The sequence below is a fragment of the Crassostrea angulata genome, chromosome 2 (assembly GCF_025612915.1).
Source record: "Crassostrea angulata isolate pt1a10 chromosome 2, ASM2561291v2, whole genome shotgun sequence".
NCBI classification, from domain to species: Eukaryota; Metazoa; Mollusca; class Bivalvia; order Ostreida; family Ostreidae; genus Magallana; species Magallana angulata.
Genome location: NC_069112.1, coordinates 4412857 through 4430392, shown reverse-complemented (window position 1 = coordinate 4430392; position 17536 = coordinate 4412857). Strand labels below are relative to the sequence as shown.

The window sequence follows — 17536 nt, the reverse complement described above, 5'->3', positions numbered from 1 at the left end:
ACGTAATGAAATATAGTTGAAAAAACGAGAACGCTGATTCTATCTTCACGGGTTATAAAACATTGCTGAAAAAGGTCTGAATGAATTTGCATTGCAATCGACATTAAGGTAAAATATCACTCCTTGGAAAAGTCACCCAAATTAATAGGAATTTTTTTGATAATGATTGATATAATTATAAATAAACTGTACAAATGGCAAATAAGAAAAAAATTGCAGTTTGGGGATAAAAAATGAATGTCTAATATAATTATTCCAGTAAGTAACAACAAAAGCCTCTGCAGGATTCGAACTCGGTATGTACGGTTCACAAGTCCGGCACTTTATCCACTTGGCTATGGAGTAAGTTACATGTTTCAGTCCATGAAATCTTTTTAATAAAACGAAATGACGTTTTGATCAGCGGTCAGCCATTTTGTGATGATGTGTTATTCCACCTTGAGGTATCTGGTTAATAGTATACAAAATATTCAATTGTATGGTAGGTATGAGTATTTTGATCAACATTGAAAAAAAAAGACGGAAAATTAACGTGATTTAAATTTTGAAACGGGAAATTAATAAATTTTAACATCACGTTTATTCTGTTCTAATTCAGTACGACCTTACTTTTTCGTCTTTTTTTGAGCTACTGATTGAATTCATATATAGAGAGATAAGGGGGGTATTTCGCGTTTTTTCGTTATACACCACCTTTCTTTACATCGATGTAGTTGTTCTTGTGCTTGACAACATGTTAAGATTATTGACGTATGTTTACCCTTTTTATAAAAGTTCATTTTCAAAATTTAAATCGTTAATCCAAATCAACTGCCCCTTCAGAGTTTTAGATGAATGAATGGCGTAATCATATGATATGCTGATACTTAATTTAAGATTTAAAAATAAGCTTTATTACAGGAACGTAGCATCGTGTTTTAAAGTGGAGGGTCAGACTGTTCCAAAAAAATTTGACAAGCAAAAAAAGGGACATCAACAACTAGGGGGTGGTGGCACTTAATCTTAAATTTTAATTTTCAATATTAATTTCTTTCTTTCCCATTCAATTTTTTAAAAACTCCAAAAAGGGAGGGAACTCCATTTTATTCAATTCTCAATATGATAAAAGGAAATGACTACAACAAGAAAAAGTGGGGATGGACAGGCCCCCCCCCCCATGCCCCCCTCCCCCATGCTACATGCCTGAGTAATAACATACATCTTCGCTTCTAATATGAACGAGTTTATTCGTTTTATTTTAAATCAGATATTAGATAAGGAGGTTGGCACCTAAAAAATTAGTAATGTCAATCATCCGAAAACCACTTGCATACAAAGATGGGGACCTAAAATGTTCATATATTTTATTTGCGACCCATGTCACACGCCGTTTTTTTGGAAAACAGAAATAATAATTTTTTGAAATGTTTGCTAAAATGTGACATGGAATTTGAAGAAATGAAACAAATACCTATAGTTCAAACTATTATGGTGTTATGATTTTAATACAGTATAAAGTTGAACACTATAAAAGTAAAATCGAGGTCAAAGTTTAAAAATTCTTGCTATATACCGGTGACTTCAAATGCCAGTACATAATGAACACAACAACAGACAAAATTTTGGAGAAATCGAATTATAACGCTGACAAAACAAGAGGCCCACGGGCCACATCGCTCACCTGAGGAACAATAGGTAAGATAAATCAGCTTTATGTAGTCATAATACAAACTATCTGGACAATGTACAATGATACATGTAGATGCAGTATAAATAAAGTCAATTTTTTCTCCTTGTATATTCTTACGTTTATAATCATTAGTCCCTTTTCTAACATGATGATTTTATAGGCATATCACATGTTTAGTATTGCAGTTCTCAAAAAGATCCTTAACAATTGTTTATGTATTGGAAATAAACCTACATCAAACTCTGAACCTTTTTGTGAGGCCGAAGAATTTTCCTTAGGCCAAAGTCTTAACAATTATAAAAAATCATTTGGCTGATTAGTTTCTGAGAATATTATTTTTTAAAGATTTACTTTACATATTCCTATGTAAAACTTCGACCCCCCCCCCCCCCCCAATTGTGGCCCAAACCTACCCCAAGGCATCATGAATCAACACTAGCTGAGGATGCTTCCACACAAATTTCAGCTATCCTGTCTGATTAGTTTCTAACAAGAAGATTTTTAAAGATTTACTCGACATATTCCTATGTTAAACTTCTAACCCCCCCCCCCTTGTGGCCCAAACCTACCCCCAGGGGTCATGATTTTCACAACTGTGAATCTACACTACATGGGAATGCTTCCACACAAGGTTCAGCTTTCCTGGCTGATAAGTGTTTGAAAAGAAGATTTTTAAAGTTTTTCTCTATATAGTCCTATGTAAAACTTTGATTCCACATTGTGGCCCAAACCTACGCCCCAAGGCGGCATGAGTTTCACAACTGTGAATCTACACTAGCTGAGGATGCTTCCACACAAATTTCAGCTATCCTGTCTGATTAGTTTCTGACAAGAAGATTTTTAAAGATTTACTCTACATATTCCTATGTTAAACTTCTAACCCCCCCCCCCCCCTTGTGGCCCAAACCTACGCCCCAGGGGCCATGATTTTCACAACTGTGAATCTACACTACCTGAGGATGCTTCCACACAAGTTCCAGCTTTCCTGGCTGATAAGTGTTTGAAAAGAAGATTTTTAAAGAGTTTCTCTATATAGTCCTATGCAAAACTTTGATTCCCCATTGTGGCCCAAACCTACCCCAAGGCGTCATGATTTTCACAACTGCAAACCTACACTACCTAAGGATGTTTCCACAAAAATTTCAGCTTTCCTGGTTGACGAATTTCTGAGAAGATTTTTAAAGATTTACTCTAGATATTCCTATGTTAAACTTCTACTCCCCCTTTATGGCCCTAACCTACCCCCAGAAGTCATGATTTTTTAAAAAAAAATTTCGGAGACGAAGTGATGGCAAACGATTGGATATACGAAGGGCACTGTGGCTGAGACTCTTTTACACCACTGAAAATTTTTAAGTTATATATACGATATTTTTTGATAAAAAGAATCGTGAAGAGGAAAAAAAATGAAATATTTAATATCTCGGAACCGGATGTGACGACCAAATAAATGACGTTTTATAACATTCGGCTAAAGATTTCACTTCCGGTCGTCTCCGAAAAAAAATAAAACATGAATTTTCCAATTTTTTTATTCAAATTTTTTGTTATTTTTCGATGCTGACTTTCAAATAAATACAAAACATGACCCACGTGTTCTCGAGATTTTGGCTTATGAGTGGTGGATTTGGGACCAGGTGATCCGGATTCAGTTCCCTAGTGCCGACTTACGGTTTTATTTTCTTAATTTCAGTTTTGTTTTGAAAAGGATGGATTTTACTAATTTCCGAAAAAGTTTATAAAAGCTCGCAATAAAAGTGTCTTTTTAAAGTTTAATTTTATGTCTATTTAAGTTTTTAGAGATGGTTAAATGGAATATAAGGAGATTTAAAGAACTGATAGAAAGAAACAACTTCCGGTGCATTCTGACGGACATCCTCTCGCAACGAGATCATGCCTAGTTCTAACATTTTTCAGTGTTTGTTTATAATGATAAACGGCATTTTTAGTCCGCTAGAAATCAATTAAAGTTTGAATGAGGCCAATGTGCTATATACCGGTCAGACCAAACCTAGCGATAAATAAACCCATACTAAACTCCGAGGCAGACGCTACATGTATATTTGGAATTCAAAAGGGGTGGGAATCACAGGCAGAAAAATAGTTAGATAAAAGACGGGTCTGCTTCTCATTTGAATGTTTAAAGATGACCCCAAAAGAAAAATTCGAGTAAACCCAAAGTAAACCCTTAGTGGACGCAAAGTAAACCCCAACTGGACATAACTTTTCGAAAAGTAAACCCGAAATAATCTCCAAGTAAATCTTTTTTTATATAAATCCCTTTAACTTGGTATCGAGGTTAAAATCTTTTAAAAGTATTAAAATTTTAAACAAGTTTTTTTTCAAATTTAATTCTACCCCGATAACATGAAGAAAGGATTTTTGAAAATGTGTTTTACTTGTATACGGAAGGGTAACTCAAACAAATTTTAATTTTACTTTTTAAATTTTCAAAGAATCTCATAAACGGTGGATTCAGTTGGGTATGTTTGATTTTCATAACTTAACGTAAGCACTACATTTTTTATAGAATGGTCATATTAAAGTGGCGAACGAAAAGTAATGAGTGTGTATTTAAAATATATCGACCAAAAATGAAACGCCGGGCTCGCCTGTTTTCTTAATATATACTCATGATATAAGGTAGAAAACTTCACGATGCATTTAAGTCATAAATATATGGTATAATTTGTCAGAAACTTTATTGAATTTAAAACTTTACACATTTGAAACCACTTAAATTTAGCAATTGTTTTATTGTCAAAAAATCTGCTCTTTTAGTTGAAGTTAGGAGAATGGATAACCTTTTTGATATCATCGTATTCTTCCTGGTATCGTTGGCGAACTTTTTCTATTAACCATTCCTCTTTGCACTCGCCGCTTCCTTTTAGATCCGCCTTACTCTTTGGATCTTCTAACAAAGACTTTAGATCGACAACGAACGTGACAGCTGCGAATTTGTCTTCATCCCTTGGTTCTTTGAAAGAAACATCCTTTAATAAATTTTGCAGTGATATCAGTACGTAAATATCACCGGTCTTTGCTTTGAATTTTTTCATTTTGTCAGAATGTTCAAGTAGGACTTTGAATTGCTTAAGTAAATATTTCATTTCCTGGTCCGGGTCAGTGTGATAAAAATTTTCCATCTCCCTTTTTTCCATTCTGTCTATCATCTCTGATAAATGCTGATTCATTTCTTCACAAGTTTTCTCATGCTCTCTTAATTTCTTTCGTAGGCTACCCATCTTACTTTGTACAATGCTCTTTTTTATTCCGTGATGAAGAAAAGATGCTCCACCAGAGGCACCCTCAGATGCAAGACCTGCAACTATCAAAGAAGTAGAAACGCCCCCAGTAATCGGGGCTGCCAAAACCCCTGCCATGATTAAACCCCATCCAATAATACCGACTCCTGAATACACTGAAAACCCAATATTCCGGTTCTTTTCTTCTTGTTGAACATCCAATTCTAGGGCCTCTAAATCTTTAATAACTTGTTTTCGCTCAGAGGAAAATTCTGTGTCAAAAAAACTTCTTGCTTTTGTATATGATTTACTGTAGTCCATAATGACTTGCTGAAAAAAACAACGTTATTTAAAGTACATGTTTTTTGTCGTATTTTATAACTTGTATATAAAACTCTCAAAAAAATGACATTGCGTTATTTCTAGCTCTTCCTTTCCCTAACGTGCGAGTACCAGTAATTGCCGAAAAATACACAATTTTTCTCTATTACTCTCTTCATGTAAGCTGTCATGTAAAAATTTCTAAGCAAATCTCTGCACTGATCATTTATTTAATTTGAGGAATTATTTTATTTTATTTTCATCAATATCGACTTACTTCTGGCTAAAATTAAACCCTGTCCATGACCTTCGATTTACCGGAAGTTCGAGTACCCATTATTGCCGCTCATATCTTTTCGGTTTTTTTCCAATAATTAATCGGTAAAAAGGTCAAACTTTTTAAAGAATCTATCAATTTAAGATAAAATGTAAGAATATAACATAGAAAATTATATCATAAACGCAATTCAATCATATTATAAGCAATATTCTTTTCAATGTCCCTGCGGCCACATGCACACAAACGGGGGAACATGCGCTTCACATGTCTTGGGACAAATGATTAAAATTTAAAGAAATGCATTGTTCATTTATTAAAAGCTTTTTCAATATATATTTATGTGTGTCCAGTAAAAGAAATAATGTGTGTGAAAGTTAATAGCAACGCCTCTGATTCACACCGCAAGTGCGTGTGGATAAATCTTTTATCCGCCTCAGGTTGCAAACAAAATGGCGTCTTACAAGCAAGCAGACGCTCGGCTTTCTTTCTTTATCATTGTGTAGTAGGAATTGTATCTTGCGTATTTTTGTCAAATATCATAACAAGGAGGTAAATATTCTTCGAATTTGGAGCTAAACAAAAAATGCCCTGTCATCAAAATGGATTACAAGTCAAACATTCTGTGGCATGTGTCATCGCACGGATACAGTTGAGATACGTTTTCATAGGCTTACATTTGTTAAGGCGAGTTCCAAACTGTTTGAAGTAGATTTTTTTTCATTCCCAACTCTTATAGTGTCTTAAAAATTATATTATTTAATTAATTTGGTTTGTAGCTGAAAACTACGATTAGATAGCGGAAATCTAGCTGTTTTTATAACATTCGGCAATAATGGGTACTCGCACGTTAGATATCAATCCTAGAATATTACGTTAAAACCTTTGAATTAGAAACAGACAAATCTTATGTATTTGGAAGGATTTACTATATCTATTTTGGTGTCTTGCTCTCATTTTTGATGAGTTATAAAAATATGTTCGCGTTTTGTCATATTATAAGTAACAAAGAGACTAAATTTCACTTTTTAAATAAAACTATTTTTGGGGGTTTTTACATAAAAATTTTAAATTATACGTACAAAGCACGCTTTTAAGGTTACACGGTACGTTTTTCCAATTGTTATAAATATGTCATCGACTTATTAGTTATTTTGACCACTATAAATTCCTATCTAAAAGATCAACACTCAGTAGATAAATAAGTTGTATAAACTGTAATTATGCTCAATTTCTATTATAGATACTCATTTGATTATACAATATCTTTTGGCAGGCTAAACGATCGTAGCTATTTTTAGACTATTAATTTCCTTAAAACGACGAGCTCCATATCAAAATATAGGAGAATACCTTAACTTAAAAGTGAGAAATATTTTGACTTTTTCTTAACTGAATAACAAATTATAGTTAGACAAATCATATCATTCATGTAACATTTCAAAGCTTAATGGCTTATTTTACCGACCAACATCCTTATTTTGTTAAGTTGATTGAATGATCCTGTACTTTAGAGAGGAATTAAAAAAACTTTCAGTTTGATAATTAAATACAGACACTTAAAATTTAAGAGATATATTTTTTTTATTGAGAAAATAATATCGAAGTTATATTACACAAATGTAAGTTAACGATCGAAAATCTGTAACCTTCCGCCTCAATTTTTGAGTAAAGGATTTTACATGGGTATGATGTTTTAATTAAGCAATTCTCTGCTTAGATGTTCTGAGCGATAAGCCGTTAATCACGACTCTCGTACCATGCGTTATCTGCATGTTTGAAGTAGCTCTTTCCTTTTATTTTATTATTAACTTTTTTTCTGCGCTAAAAGGCTTCGACTACAAACAGGAAACTGTTTAAAACAGCAAAAAAGTTCGTTACTTATTAGTTGCTGACAACGCACATCGGAAATATTTTTCCATGATGCTACACATATTTAATTTACTTAATCATATAATTAAATGAATTCCAAAGTGTGCATCGTTGTAAAACGCTACAAGAGTATTTATACCAGTGTAGAAAGTGCTAGAGCCACGAAGCATCAACAATTGCCCTATAAAAAAAAATCACCATAATTTGGTGAAATATAGGGAAGAATCTGTCGATTTTTTCAGATTGAGGGATGCTCATTTTACGAATTTCTAAAAAAAATGCCCACTTAATTTTGAACCGGCAAGGAACGTTTAAAATAAACAAACTCACTCTAGAGTGCTTTCTCTCTCTCAATATAAAATGTGCTTAATATGTAATTTGTTTTCTTAGTAAACGTTCATTATATATGCAATATTGATGCAATTGTTTCATTGCACTGTTAAATACACTTTGTATCTTTGAAAATTTGAGATCTATGTAGAAGCAGTTAGTTTATTAATATGTTTTGTATCATACAATTTGAATGATAAAAAAATACATTTTCATACTATCAAAAAATAAATAAATAAACAAACTCGGAAGAAATAGGAATATGTAGTTTGCAATTATATACGAATTTTGTATGCACGAAAACACCATGCGCACAATAGTACAATAATGTCGTTTGCATAGCACTGTAAGCAATATCATCTTAAGTCGTAAAAAGGCAAGGTGTAGTTTCATTACTGTTTCAGCGATTAAAAAATATTGAGTTATTGGTCCCGGTATCAGTTATCATTATTTTGATCAAAACAGCGCATGCTAGTAAAGTTATTAAAGTCAGCAATCTTACGAGAAATTGCCATCACTATTAATTAACTATTTTGTTACAATTAAATAATCTCACTAAAATTGAAAACAACACAAAACTATCTTTCGCTCTCAGTTGCATATATGTATATTAAAAAACAGACCAAAAGTTTACTTACGATTTATATAGTTTGTATCGTTGGTCTTTTATGTTAAACAATCTGTGTATGTTATATTTTAGTTCCGGATAATACCAGAACTTTTTAATCACATGACCAACATATTCGCAATTGCAGGAAATAATAATTAAGTTCTGGCTTAATTTTTGCTTGCATTTATTCTATTTGGTAAAAATATAAACCATAGAAATTTCACCAATAAGGACACAAGGTTACAGTTTATAAACTTTAAAACTTTGTAATCAATGGCATTAGTTGATCATTTCCGATAAGCTGCCTACGTCAAGTAACCCGGAGCAACCACAAATTCATAGCAACGCTTTCGATTACCACTATGATGTAAACACTCGATTTTTCTTCAATAAAAATGTTTCTAGATTTATCTAAAACTTAACTGAAACGTCCTTTACAGTCATTTTGTACATATGATATATATTTGCTGGGCGGCCTTGCCGTTAAAGTTTTTAAAAATAGAAAAATGAACATTTTTTAATGTCGACATTCAGTAGTTAGATGTTTAACTTAATGCCTGTAACGGGTATCGCGACAACCGACTTGTGCAATCTTAATCAACAATACAGTTAAGACCACTTAATTGTTGTAAAATGACTAACTAACATTTTAGCATTATGCGTTGAATATGTAGTTATGATATTTTAAAACCTAGTTGGGTATATACCTGCCTTAAAGTTAATATATGTGTGTTGTACCAAAACCAAAATACCAAATATGTACAGAGCTTTAATGACGTTTGAAATTTAACATTACGATATTTTATTTTTCTTATGTTCTGGGAATAAAATAAAGGATACAAGTATATCAAATCCGACATTCTTCATCTATATATTTTATGATTGATAATAGGTTGTTTAAGAACATCTGTCAAAGTCGAACTCTAACATACAAAAAATATGGAAATGGTAACCATGTTTAGTTCATAAATAAAATGTGTACACATTAATGATCTGTTCCTTAATCAGAAAAGGGGATAAATATTTTGTACTGACTACTGATGAATCATTTTAATTCATGGGGTCAATGTTTTTGAGTAGCCATTATTTTCTGGTTTGTAGGGATCTAATTTCGTTGGTTGCAAGCTGGACTAATTTTAATAAATATTAAACAAATGCTTGTATATAGATTTATGGGGATTTAAAATCGTTGGCAAGGGTTACCCATGAAAGCCACGAACATTTGATCCCCCATTGGTTAAATTTTTGTTAACCAACCGATCGAAAATCTGTAACCCATGTCTACCGCCTCAATTTTCGAATAAAGGTTTTTACATGGGTATGATGTTTTAATAAAGCAATTCTCTGCTTAGATGTTCTGAGCGATAAGCCGTTAATCACGACTCTCGTACCATGCTTTATCTGCATGTTTGAAGTAGCTCTTTCCTTTATTTTATTAATAACTTTTTTTCTGCGCTAAAAAGGTTTGACTCAAACAGGAAACTTTAAAACAGCAAAAAAGTTCGTTTCTTATTAATTGCTGACAACGCACATCGGAAATATTGTTTCATGATGCTACACATATTTAACTAACTTAATCATACAATTAAATGAACTCAAAAGTGTGCATCGTTGTTAAACAGTACAAGAGTATCTTTGCTAGTGTAGAAATTAACTGTCGATTTTTTCCAGATTGAGGGTTGCTCATTTTACGAATTTCAAAAAAATGTCCATTTAATTTTGAACAGGCGAAGGACGTTGAAAATAAACAAAACACAGAAGAAATAAGTATATATAGTTTGCAATTATATTCGAATTTTGTATAAACAAATACACCGTGCGCACAGAGTATATGTCGTTTGCATAACAATGTAAGCAATTTCATTCATAGTCGTCATTATTGTATCAGCGATCAAAAAATATTGAGTTATTTGTTCCTTGTGTCAGTTATCATTATTTTGATCAAAACAGTGCATGCTAGTAATATTATTAAAACTTCAGCCAAATTTCAGCAATCCAGCAAAAAATTGTCATCACTTATTATTTAAGTATTCGTTACAATTAGAATAATCTTACTAAAGTTAAAAAAAAACTAACACCCCCCCCCAAATAACTTTCGCTCTCTGTTATATATATGAATATTAAAAAATCGACCAAAAGTTTACTTACGATTTATATTTTTTGTATCGTGGGCCTTTAATATTTAACTATTAGTGTATGTAATATTTTCGTTCAGGATAAAACCGGAACTTTTCAATCACATGACCAACATATTTTCAATTGCAGGAAATATTGATAAAGTTCTTGCTTAATTTTTGCTAGCATTTATTCTCTTTGGAAAAAAAGATAAACCATAGAAATTTCACCACTTTAAAATTTTGTAATCAATGACATCAATTGATCATTTCCGATAAGCTGACAAACTTGCCTACGTCAAGTGACCCGCAGCAACCACAAATTCATAGCAACGCTTCCGATTACTCCTATGATGTAAACACCCGATTTTTCTTCAATAAAAATATTTCTATATTTAGGTAAAAGTTATATGAAACGTCCTTTACAGTCATTTTCTACATAATATGTTTTACGGTGCGACCGTTGGGGCGAGCGCAGCATGTGATCAAATAATGAATTATGATAAATCAATAAAAATGAAAGTATCAACGTAACGTAAATGAATTTGAATGCAAAATAAAATATAAACATGCCTATTTTTTATAGTAAATTTTCATTATTCATAATTTATAAGATTGTTTATTTAATTAAATAGAATTTATCTCAGATACAATGTTGTTGAATAATAAAGATTTTAACATAATGTTTATTGCAGTTTAGTTCCTCTTTTCTTGCAGCAGACATTTTTTTAAACTTACATATAAAAAATTGACTTATCATAGAGTCCCTCCCCCCCCCCCCCCCCCCCCCCCGTTTAAAAAAAAATATATAATTTACGTATAAAAAAAATTGCTAATCTTATAAGAAAAACGGTTTTGGACCCCCCCCCCCTCCCCGAAAGGATGTAATAAATGTGAAAATTAAAATACCATTGAGCAGTTAAAGAGCTAAATGCATACTACGCACTCACAATTCCTCACCCGGATTAGAATTTCCCTGATTTTGAGAATTTCTTTCTCATTTTGCTTGTAAATATGTTTTGAATGATGCTGCCGCGCCCTCTTTTAAAAAAAACGTTTCTGGAAGATACTGTTAATATATAGTGAATAAAATAAATGTGAGCTTTCATCCAAAATGAGAGCAGGTTACAACTGTTTCCTATTAAAAAAAAAAAGATGTCCCCATTCGTTAGCTTTGCAAGATTTTGAGAAGATTTTGGTATTAATATTTCAGCAGATTAACAATAACTACTTAGAGTAATTTCCCCTTATTGTGACGTCAAAGTTCACGTCGTCAAGTGTCGTCTGTCTCTTTAAAAAAAAACCTAAGTGAAATATACTGTTTTGTTTACTTAAAAAGCATGATATTCTTGAAATTACACAATTTATCTGTTTCTCAAAAGTTTTACTTTGATTCTCGCGAGAAGGAATCAAGTCTAGTGAGATCGACCGACATTGATAAATTGCATTGTGGGTCGAAATATACTGACGCCGAAATATTCTGTGAGATCAATGTGCAAGAAATGTAAGAAGAAGAATGTAATGGAATTATTTTATTTACAATGCATGATGTACATAGTCTTTATCTTGTTCTCGTGAGAGTGTGAAATGGGAAACCATATTTATAGGGAATTACTGGTCCGATTAAAACAAGGCATTACTGGTCCGATTTACTGACGCCAAAAAAATCCGTTGAATGAATGTGCAACTAGTCCGAATTTTCTATTCACACACGCCTTGCCGGTAGAGCTCGCTTCGCGCCGGCGCCGGAGAGCTGCGCTCGCTATGATGTATATTTGCTGCGCCGCATGGCGTTAAAGTTTATACAAATAGAAAAATGAACATTTTTTTAATACCGACATTTAGTAGGTAAATGTTTAATTTTATGCCTGTAACGGGTATCGCGACAACCGACTTGTGCAATCTTAATTAACAGTACAGTTAAGACCAGTAATTGTTGTAAAATGACTAAGTAACACTTTAGCATTATGCGTTGAATATGTAGTTATGACATCTTAAAACCTAGCTGGGTATATGCCTGCCTTAATGTTCATATATGTAAATTGTACCAAAACCAAAATACCAAATTTGTACAGAGCTTAATTGACATTTGAAATTTAGCAATACGATATTTTATTTTTCTTCTGCTCTGGAAATAAAATAAAGGATTCAGGTAAATCAAATGAACATGTACGTAACGACAATGCATTTTTTGAAAAATGATTATTCAGAGCTAAATATAAAAAAAGCTTTAAATAATATCTTTCAACATTACTAAATGTTCCTGAATTATGATTATATTTTTTTTTCAACATGTTGTATGTATCACTATAATTGTTTCTTTATTTTTATAATTTTGTTTCCGTGTACAACATTTTCCTTTATTAATATTTAATTCATGCCACAAGACGATGTCACTATGTAATAAGGAAAAAAAACAACTGTCTACCACATGTAGAGTAGGCCATTTGAAAATGCTCTTAGTTTGTTGAGGGTAGAAAGGGTTATTCGCATAAAAATACTACAAAACTATTTATATTAACGCTCTGTGTAAATGGTATTTTTCAATATCAGATTGATGCTGTTAATATTGAGTGCGACCTCACTTATTCTTCTTCTTTTAAACTTATTTTAAATAAATATATATTGAGAAAAAAGGTATATTTACGAGTTATTTCACACTCATTTTTAGCCGGGCTCTGCTGAAAGCAGAGTTCTGTCTGTAGGAAGCAAATCGCCAATGTTACTATAAATAGCGCAACTTCAAAAGTAAACAAAAAACCAAACAACGTAAAAGTAAAAGCTTCCGCTATACCAAATAGTTACACAAAGAGCCACGTTTTGTCAAAAGTGTTGGCATTTTGTTTCTTTTTTAATTTCGAGAGAATTGTCAATCTTTTTAGTTTTCTTATTAATATTGTGATTTAAAAACAAGATTATGCATATTGGACACATACAAATCGAATGAATTTCCATGAACTACTTTGCTGCGTGTTGAAGAAATGGGGATTGAATATATAACGCTTGTTGCAAATTTCATGGCAGCAACTGTTGAACTTTTTTCTACTAGACAGACATATTTTTGTTTATAGCCGCTTACAAAATTTAGTCGCTCACTGACGCTTTGCCGACATTAAATGCATGAGAGAGAGAGAGAGAGAGAGAGAGAGAGAGAGAGAGAGAGAGAGATTTTCAGTCTTTACTACACAATATGCACAAGGACACACCAAAAGAGCCCGGCTTTCAGTACTCCAGTACTTTGATTGTTTGTATCCTTCTTGAATAGACCCAGGGTTGAGTTTGCCAATTTTCATTTTTATTTGTATCAATTATATAACACCAATGACAGCTATATACGCTATTTGTTCCTGAAAAGTACGATTTTCAATTCAAAGACTGAACTTTTAAAGGCAATTTATCTAAGCTGCTATATGTCTTCCGATTTCACTTAAGATCTTTGAGATTGCTTCTTGTTTGATTCATGCTTCGAGGTGCCAACACTTTAGTGGTAAGTGCTAGAACTTAAATCATAAGTATGCTACATGAGAATGATTGTCCGATGGCGGTTAAAGAAGTCATTTTACATAAAACAGGAACAAACAAAACAGATCTCATCAACTCTCTGCATATGTTTGATTGTTAATCACAAGCGAGTCGTTATATATTGTTTGCTGCAAAAGCTGTTGAGGTAACACTTATAAAGAATGTGGTACTCACTCTCTCTCTCTCTCTCTCTTAAATCAGCACCTAGAGATGCGAACGGCAATACTGTGATTAGTTTTTTCGGTGCAGGTAATTTTTGTCTTTTTTAATAAACAGGAAATTTAAAAGCAATACACAATGGTTTTGCATTTAAAGGTAATTCTATATGCATCATTAAACAATGTCTGACGTAATTCAAGCGCTATTACATCCAGTCCATGTATGATTTAATTGAGGCATAAACGATGTCTTTTTGAAATACTTATTTACTTCCTGTACTCTTCCTTACTTGATACTCCATTTGTACATTTGTAAATATTTTTGGGTTCTTTTTAGCTCATGTAGCATTTATATGGTTTGAGAGAAATAAACATTCATTGAAAGGATTCAAGCTGATCTTTAAACAAATCTTTTTTAAGATTTTGTCTTCTGCAAGCTGTCACAATTAATAGATTAATTCATGCATACATTTTTCTGAAGGGTACTTCTTAATTTACTTTAAGTTTGTCCTTTTTAGTGCCTCAATTGTGTCACATCAGGTATTGTTCGGTAATGGACTATACTCGGGCTGTTCTCTTTACTATGATACTATCCATACCCATGTTTTGGTCAGTGAGCCGGAGTCCATTAACAATATTAGTAATATTGAAGTATATAGGATTTAGGTATCTGTTTTTATACGTGTTCGATAGAATGTTCAGGTTAATGTTTTATTTATTTATTTAGTGTATTTGTGAGTTTATTTTTTGTTATTGGTTATACATTGATTGTTTTGTCATGTGGTCTTACACCATTAACTGTATTGCATGTTAAGTGGTCTTATACGCTACACTGTGACAGTGACAATTTTATATAACTTTTTTTCCAGGAATTTGTCATTGATTTACTACTACATTGAGAAGCTTTCTTGCAAAAAATTAGGATACCTTACCATAAATTTCTGCAAAATACTAGAATATGAAATATCCAATATAATCATCTTGAGAATACGCTTGAATTGCTAATATAAAATTTTTTATTATGATATTTAAAGCCGGGACTGGTGTTTGAACTCACTGCACATGGAACCTAAAGTCCTAGCAGTGTGCGGCCACCGTACTAACCACTCGGCCATCTACGTTAACAAATGTATCAAATAAAAATTCTAAATCATTTAAAAAAATGATTATAAATAATAATTTTTATTGAAACTCTTTATTTCGAGGAGATAAAAAAATATGCTCGAGGAACGTGTCGTCTGACCTTAAGGGGTCTGATACACTTAACGGTTTTGTAGAACTAGTAATGTTCGGTTCAATTGTATGGTGTGCATACACGGGTGGTAAGATGTTACATACCGGAACACTGGTGACTATAGCTATTGCTGGATCAACTGTATCTGAAAACTTCTTAAGTTTTTATTGGACAAGCAGCATTTCATATATCTTCAAAAGCACATTACCATTATACCGGTTACCTCAATAAGAACCTTATCAATTACTGATTTTGATGACCATACACTACAAATTTTCCCGTGCAAAGTTTGAACGTCAGAATGAATACATATCAAACACGACTAACCGATAAAACCTTAAGACCCGCCCTGATTCTAATTGACGTTTTCCAAAAAGAAAATAAGAGTTCAAACGAAATATATTATATTTTTCATGTTGAAGGAGCTCACAAAGGTACATTATCAGAACATTTGAAGCGACGACGGCCTAGCAATCAAACATTAATTATTTACCGACTGCCTTATAATTAAGCCATTTTTTTACAGAAATTAATCACAATCCTTTATTTGGTCGTATTTCAATAGTGTAAGGCCGTTTGAACTTGCCAAATTTGATACTATTACGTTTACATTACACTTTGATATAATTTCAAATACAGTTTGGTTTTTAAGTAACGACTCAAACTCCTTAAACATTTGAGCCAGTATTTTGAAATTTATACCTAGCCATGTAAAATTTGTTGCATTATAAAGTCTGTTGTATATGTTTACCTATGTACGGTTTTATCATTTTTTTTTACTGAATTCAGCGATTCCAACTCTAATAACTCCTTAAATTGTTTCATATATATATATATATATATATATATATATATATATATATATATATATATATATATATATAACAGTTTATTAAAACAGAGCTATTAATCAGGGAAGGTGGAATTTAATCAGAAGACAAGTATTAGAGCCGATACAGAAAATTAATTTGGAATGCTTATAATGACCCCATGTGACTATCAAAATACCTAGTTTTTTATAACCGTTGACCAGTCAACTGGATAAAATTTAATATGGATACACCCTCAAATACATGTTTCTGAAATATGAATAAAAAATGTCAATAACGAATATATATACTAGGGTATGCGCCATTACCTTAGCTACCGCATATGCTTCCAAAGTTGTTTAAAATTATGTTTTCAATTGCATGATTCCATCAGAAAGATTCACTGGCTGGGTTTAACAGGACAATGTTCATCGCAAAAACTCAGAGTTTACATTTTTTCAAGACGTGACGAAACATGATTCCAAAATACCATCATTTTTTCCAATTAAACGATGTTTCATGAGACCGTTTTCAATAAGTTCTTTGGCATTATTCGACGATTAATTCACATACCAGCCATTGAGGTACGAAATATATAAGGGAATACATATCCATATTGACATACAATCAATAAAAGGAATACAGTTTCACATTTTTATGGGTGAGAATCCTATTTACTAGTTTTCTGAATCCACGATACCACTTTGATGAACTGTTGACAGTCATCAATGGATTCATGACGACGGTATCCCTGAAAGATATGTCTCCTTTGATTCGTGCAATGTTTGTTCAATCTTTTTTTTTAATTTGATGTTCGCTTACTATCTTTTATGTTTTGCATGGAAATAAAAGATAATGCTTAAAAACAACAGAAAATTTTTCTTTATCATGTGTTATATACATTAGTTCTAGTGTTTCGTGCTAATTTATCGCCTAGTTCTTTTAAGGAGATATCTTAGAATACAGGTAAATTCAGGAATATATATTTTATATTATTATGCAGAAATTTTATTTATTTGTAATTCAAAAAGTTATTTTACCGATACCTTTTCCTCGGAACCAAGGATAAATTGATCAAGGATGTCACACCATAAAGAGGTGTAATAAAAAGAAATGAAATGATCCTTGATTTTTCTGCCACAATGTAGTGTATGCTTGGAAAATAGTCAGAAGCTGTCCGAGAGATCACGGGTTTATGAGAGAGAAATATTCTGATTCGAGGTTCCAGTGATATATATAAATAAAGATTTATTTTTTTATTTTTCAACCAGTAAAATACTATTGATCGTACATAACGTGGGACTTTTAGATGGCAACGGGTAAAAGAAGCAGAGCCCGATAAAAATAAAATTAGTAAACATCAATACAAAGGACA

General features: G+C 32.3%; 1 protein-coding gene across 2 annotated transcripts; it reads right to left on the bottom strand.

Annotated features, from left to right (window-relative positions):
- Nucleotides 1-4246: 4246 nt before the first annotated feature.
- On the bottom strand, nt 4247-10522 carry LOC128173468 (uncharacterized). 2 transcript variants are annotated; one of them, XM_052839158.1, is made up of 2 exons: nt 10473-10522; nt 4247-5244 (listed from the first exon to the last, which is right to left on the bottom strand). In XM_052839158.1, exon 2 carries the CDS (start codon nt 5233-5235, stop codon nt 4447-4449), a length of 789 nt encoding a protein of 262 aa, XP_052695118.1. In that variant the 5' UTR covers nt 5236-5244; nt 10473-10522; the 3' UTR covers nt 4247-4446. The 2 variants fall into 2 exon arrangements, with proteins under 2 accessions (XP_052695118.1, XP_052695117.1); XM_052839157.1 differs by lacking the exon at nt 10473-10522 and adding an exon at nt 8353-8465.
- Between the last annotated feature and the right edge of the window lie 7014 nt (nt 10523-17536).

Excerpts from the sequence above, each read along its gene's own strand:
- LOC128173468 (XM_052839158.1), bottom strand. The coding sequence starts at position 5,235 with ATGGACTACAGTAAATCATATACAAAAGCAAGAAGTTTTTTTGACACA.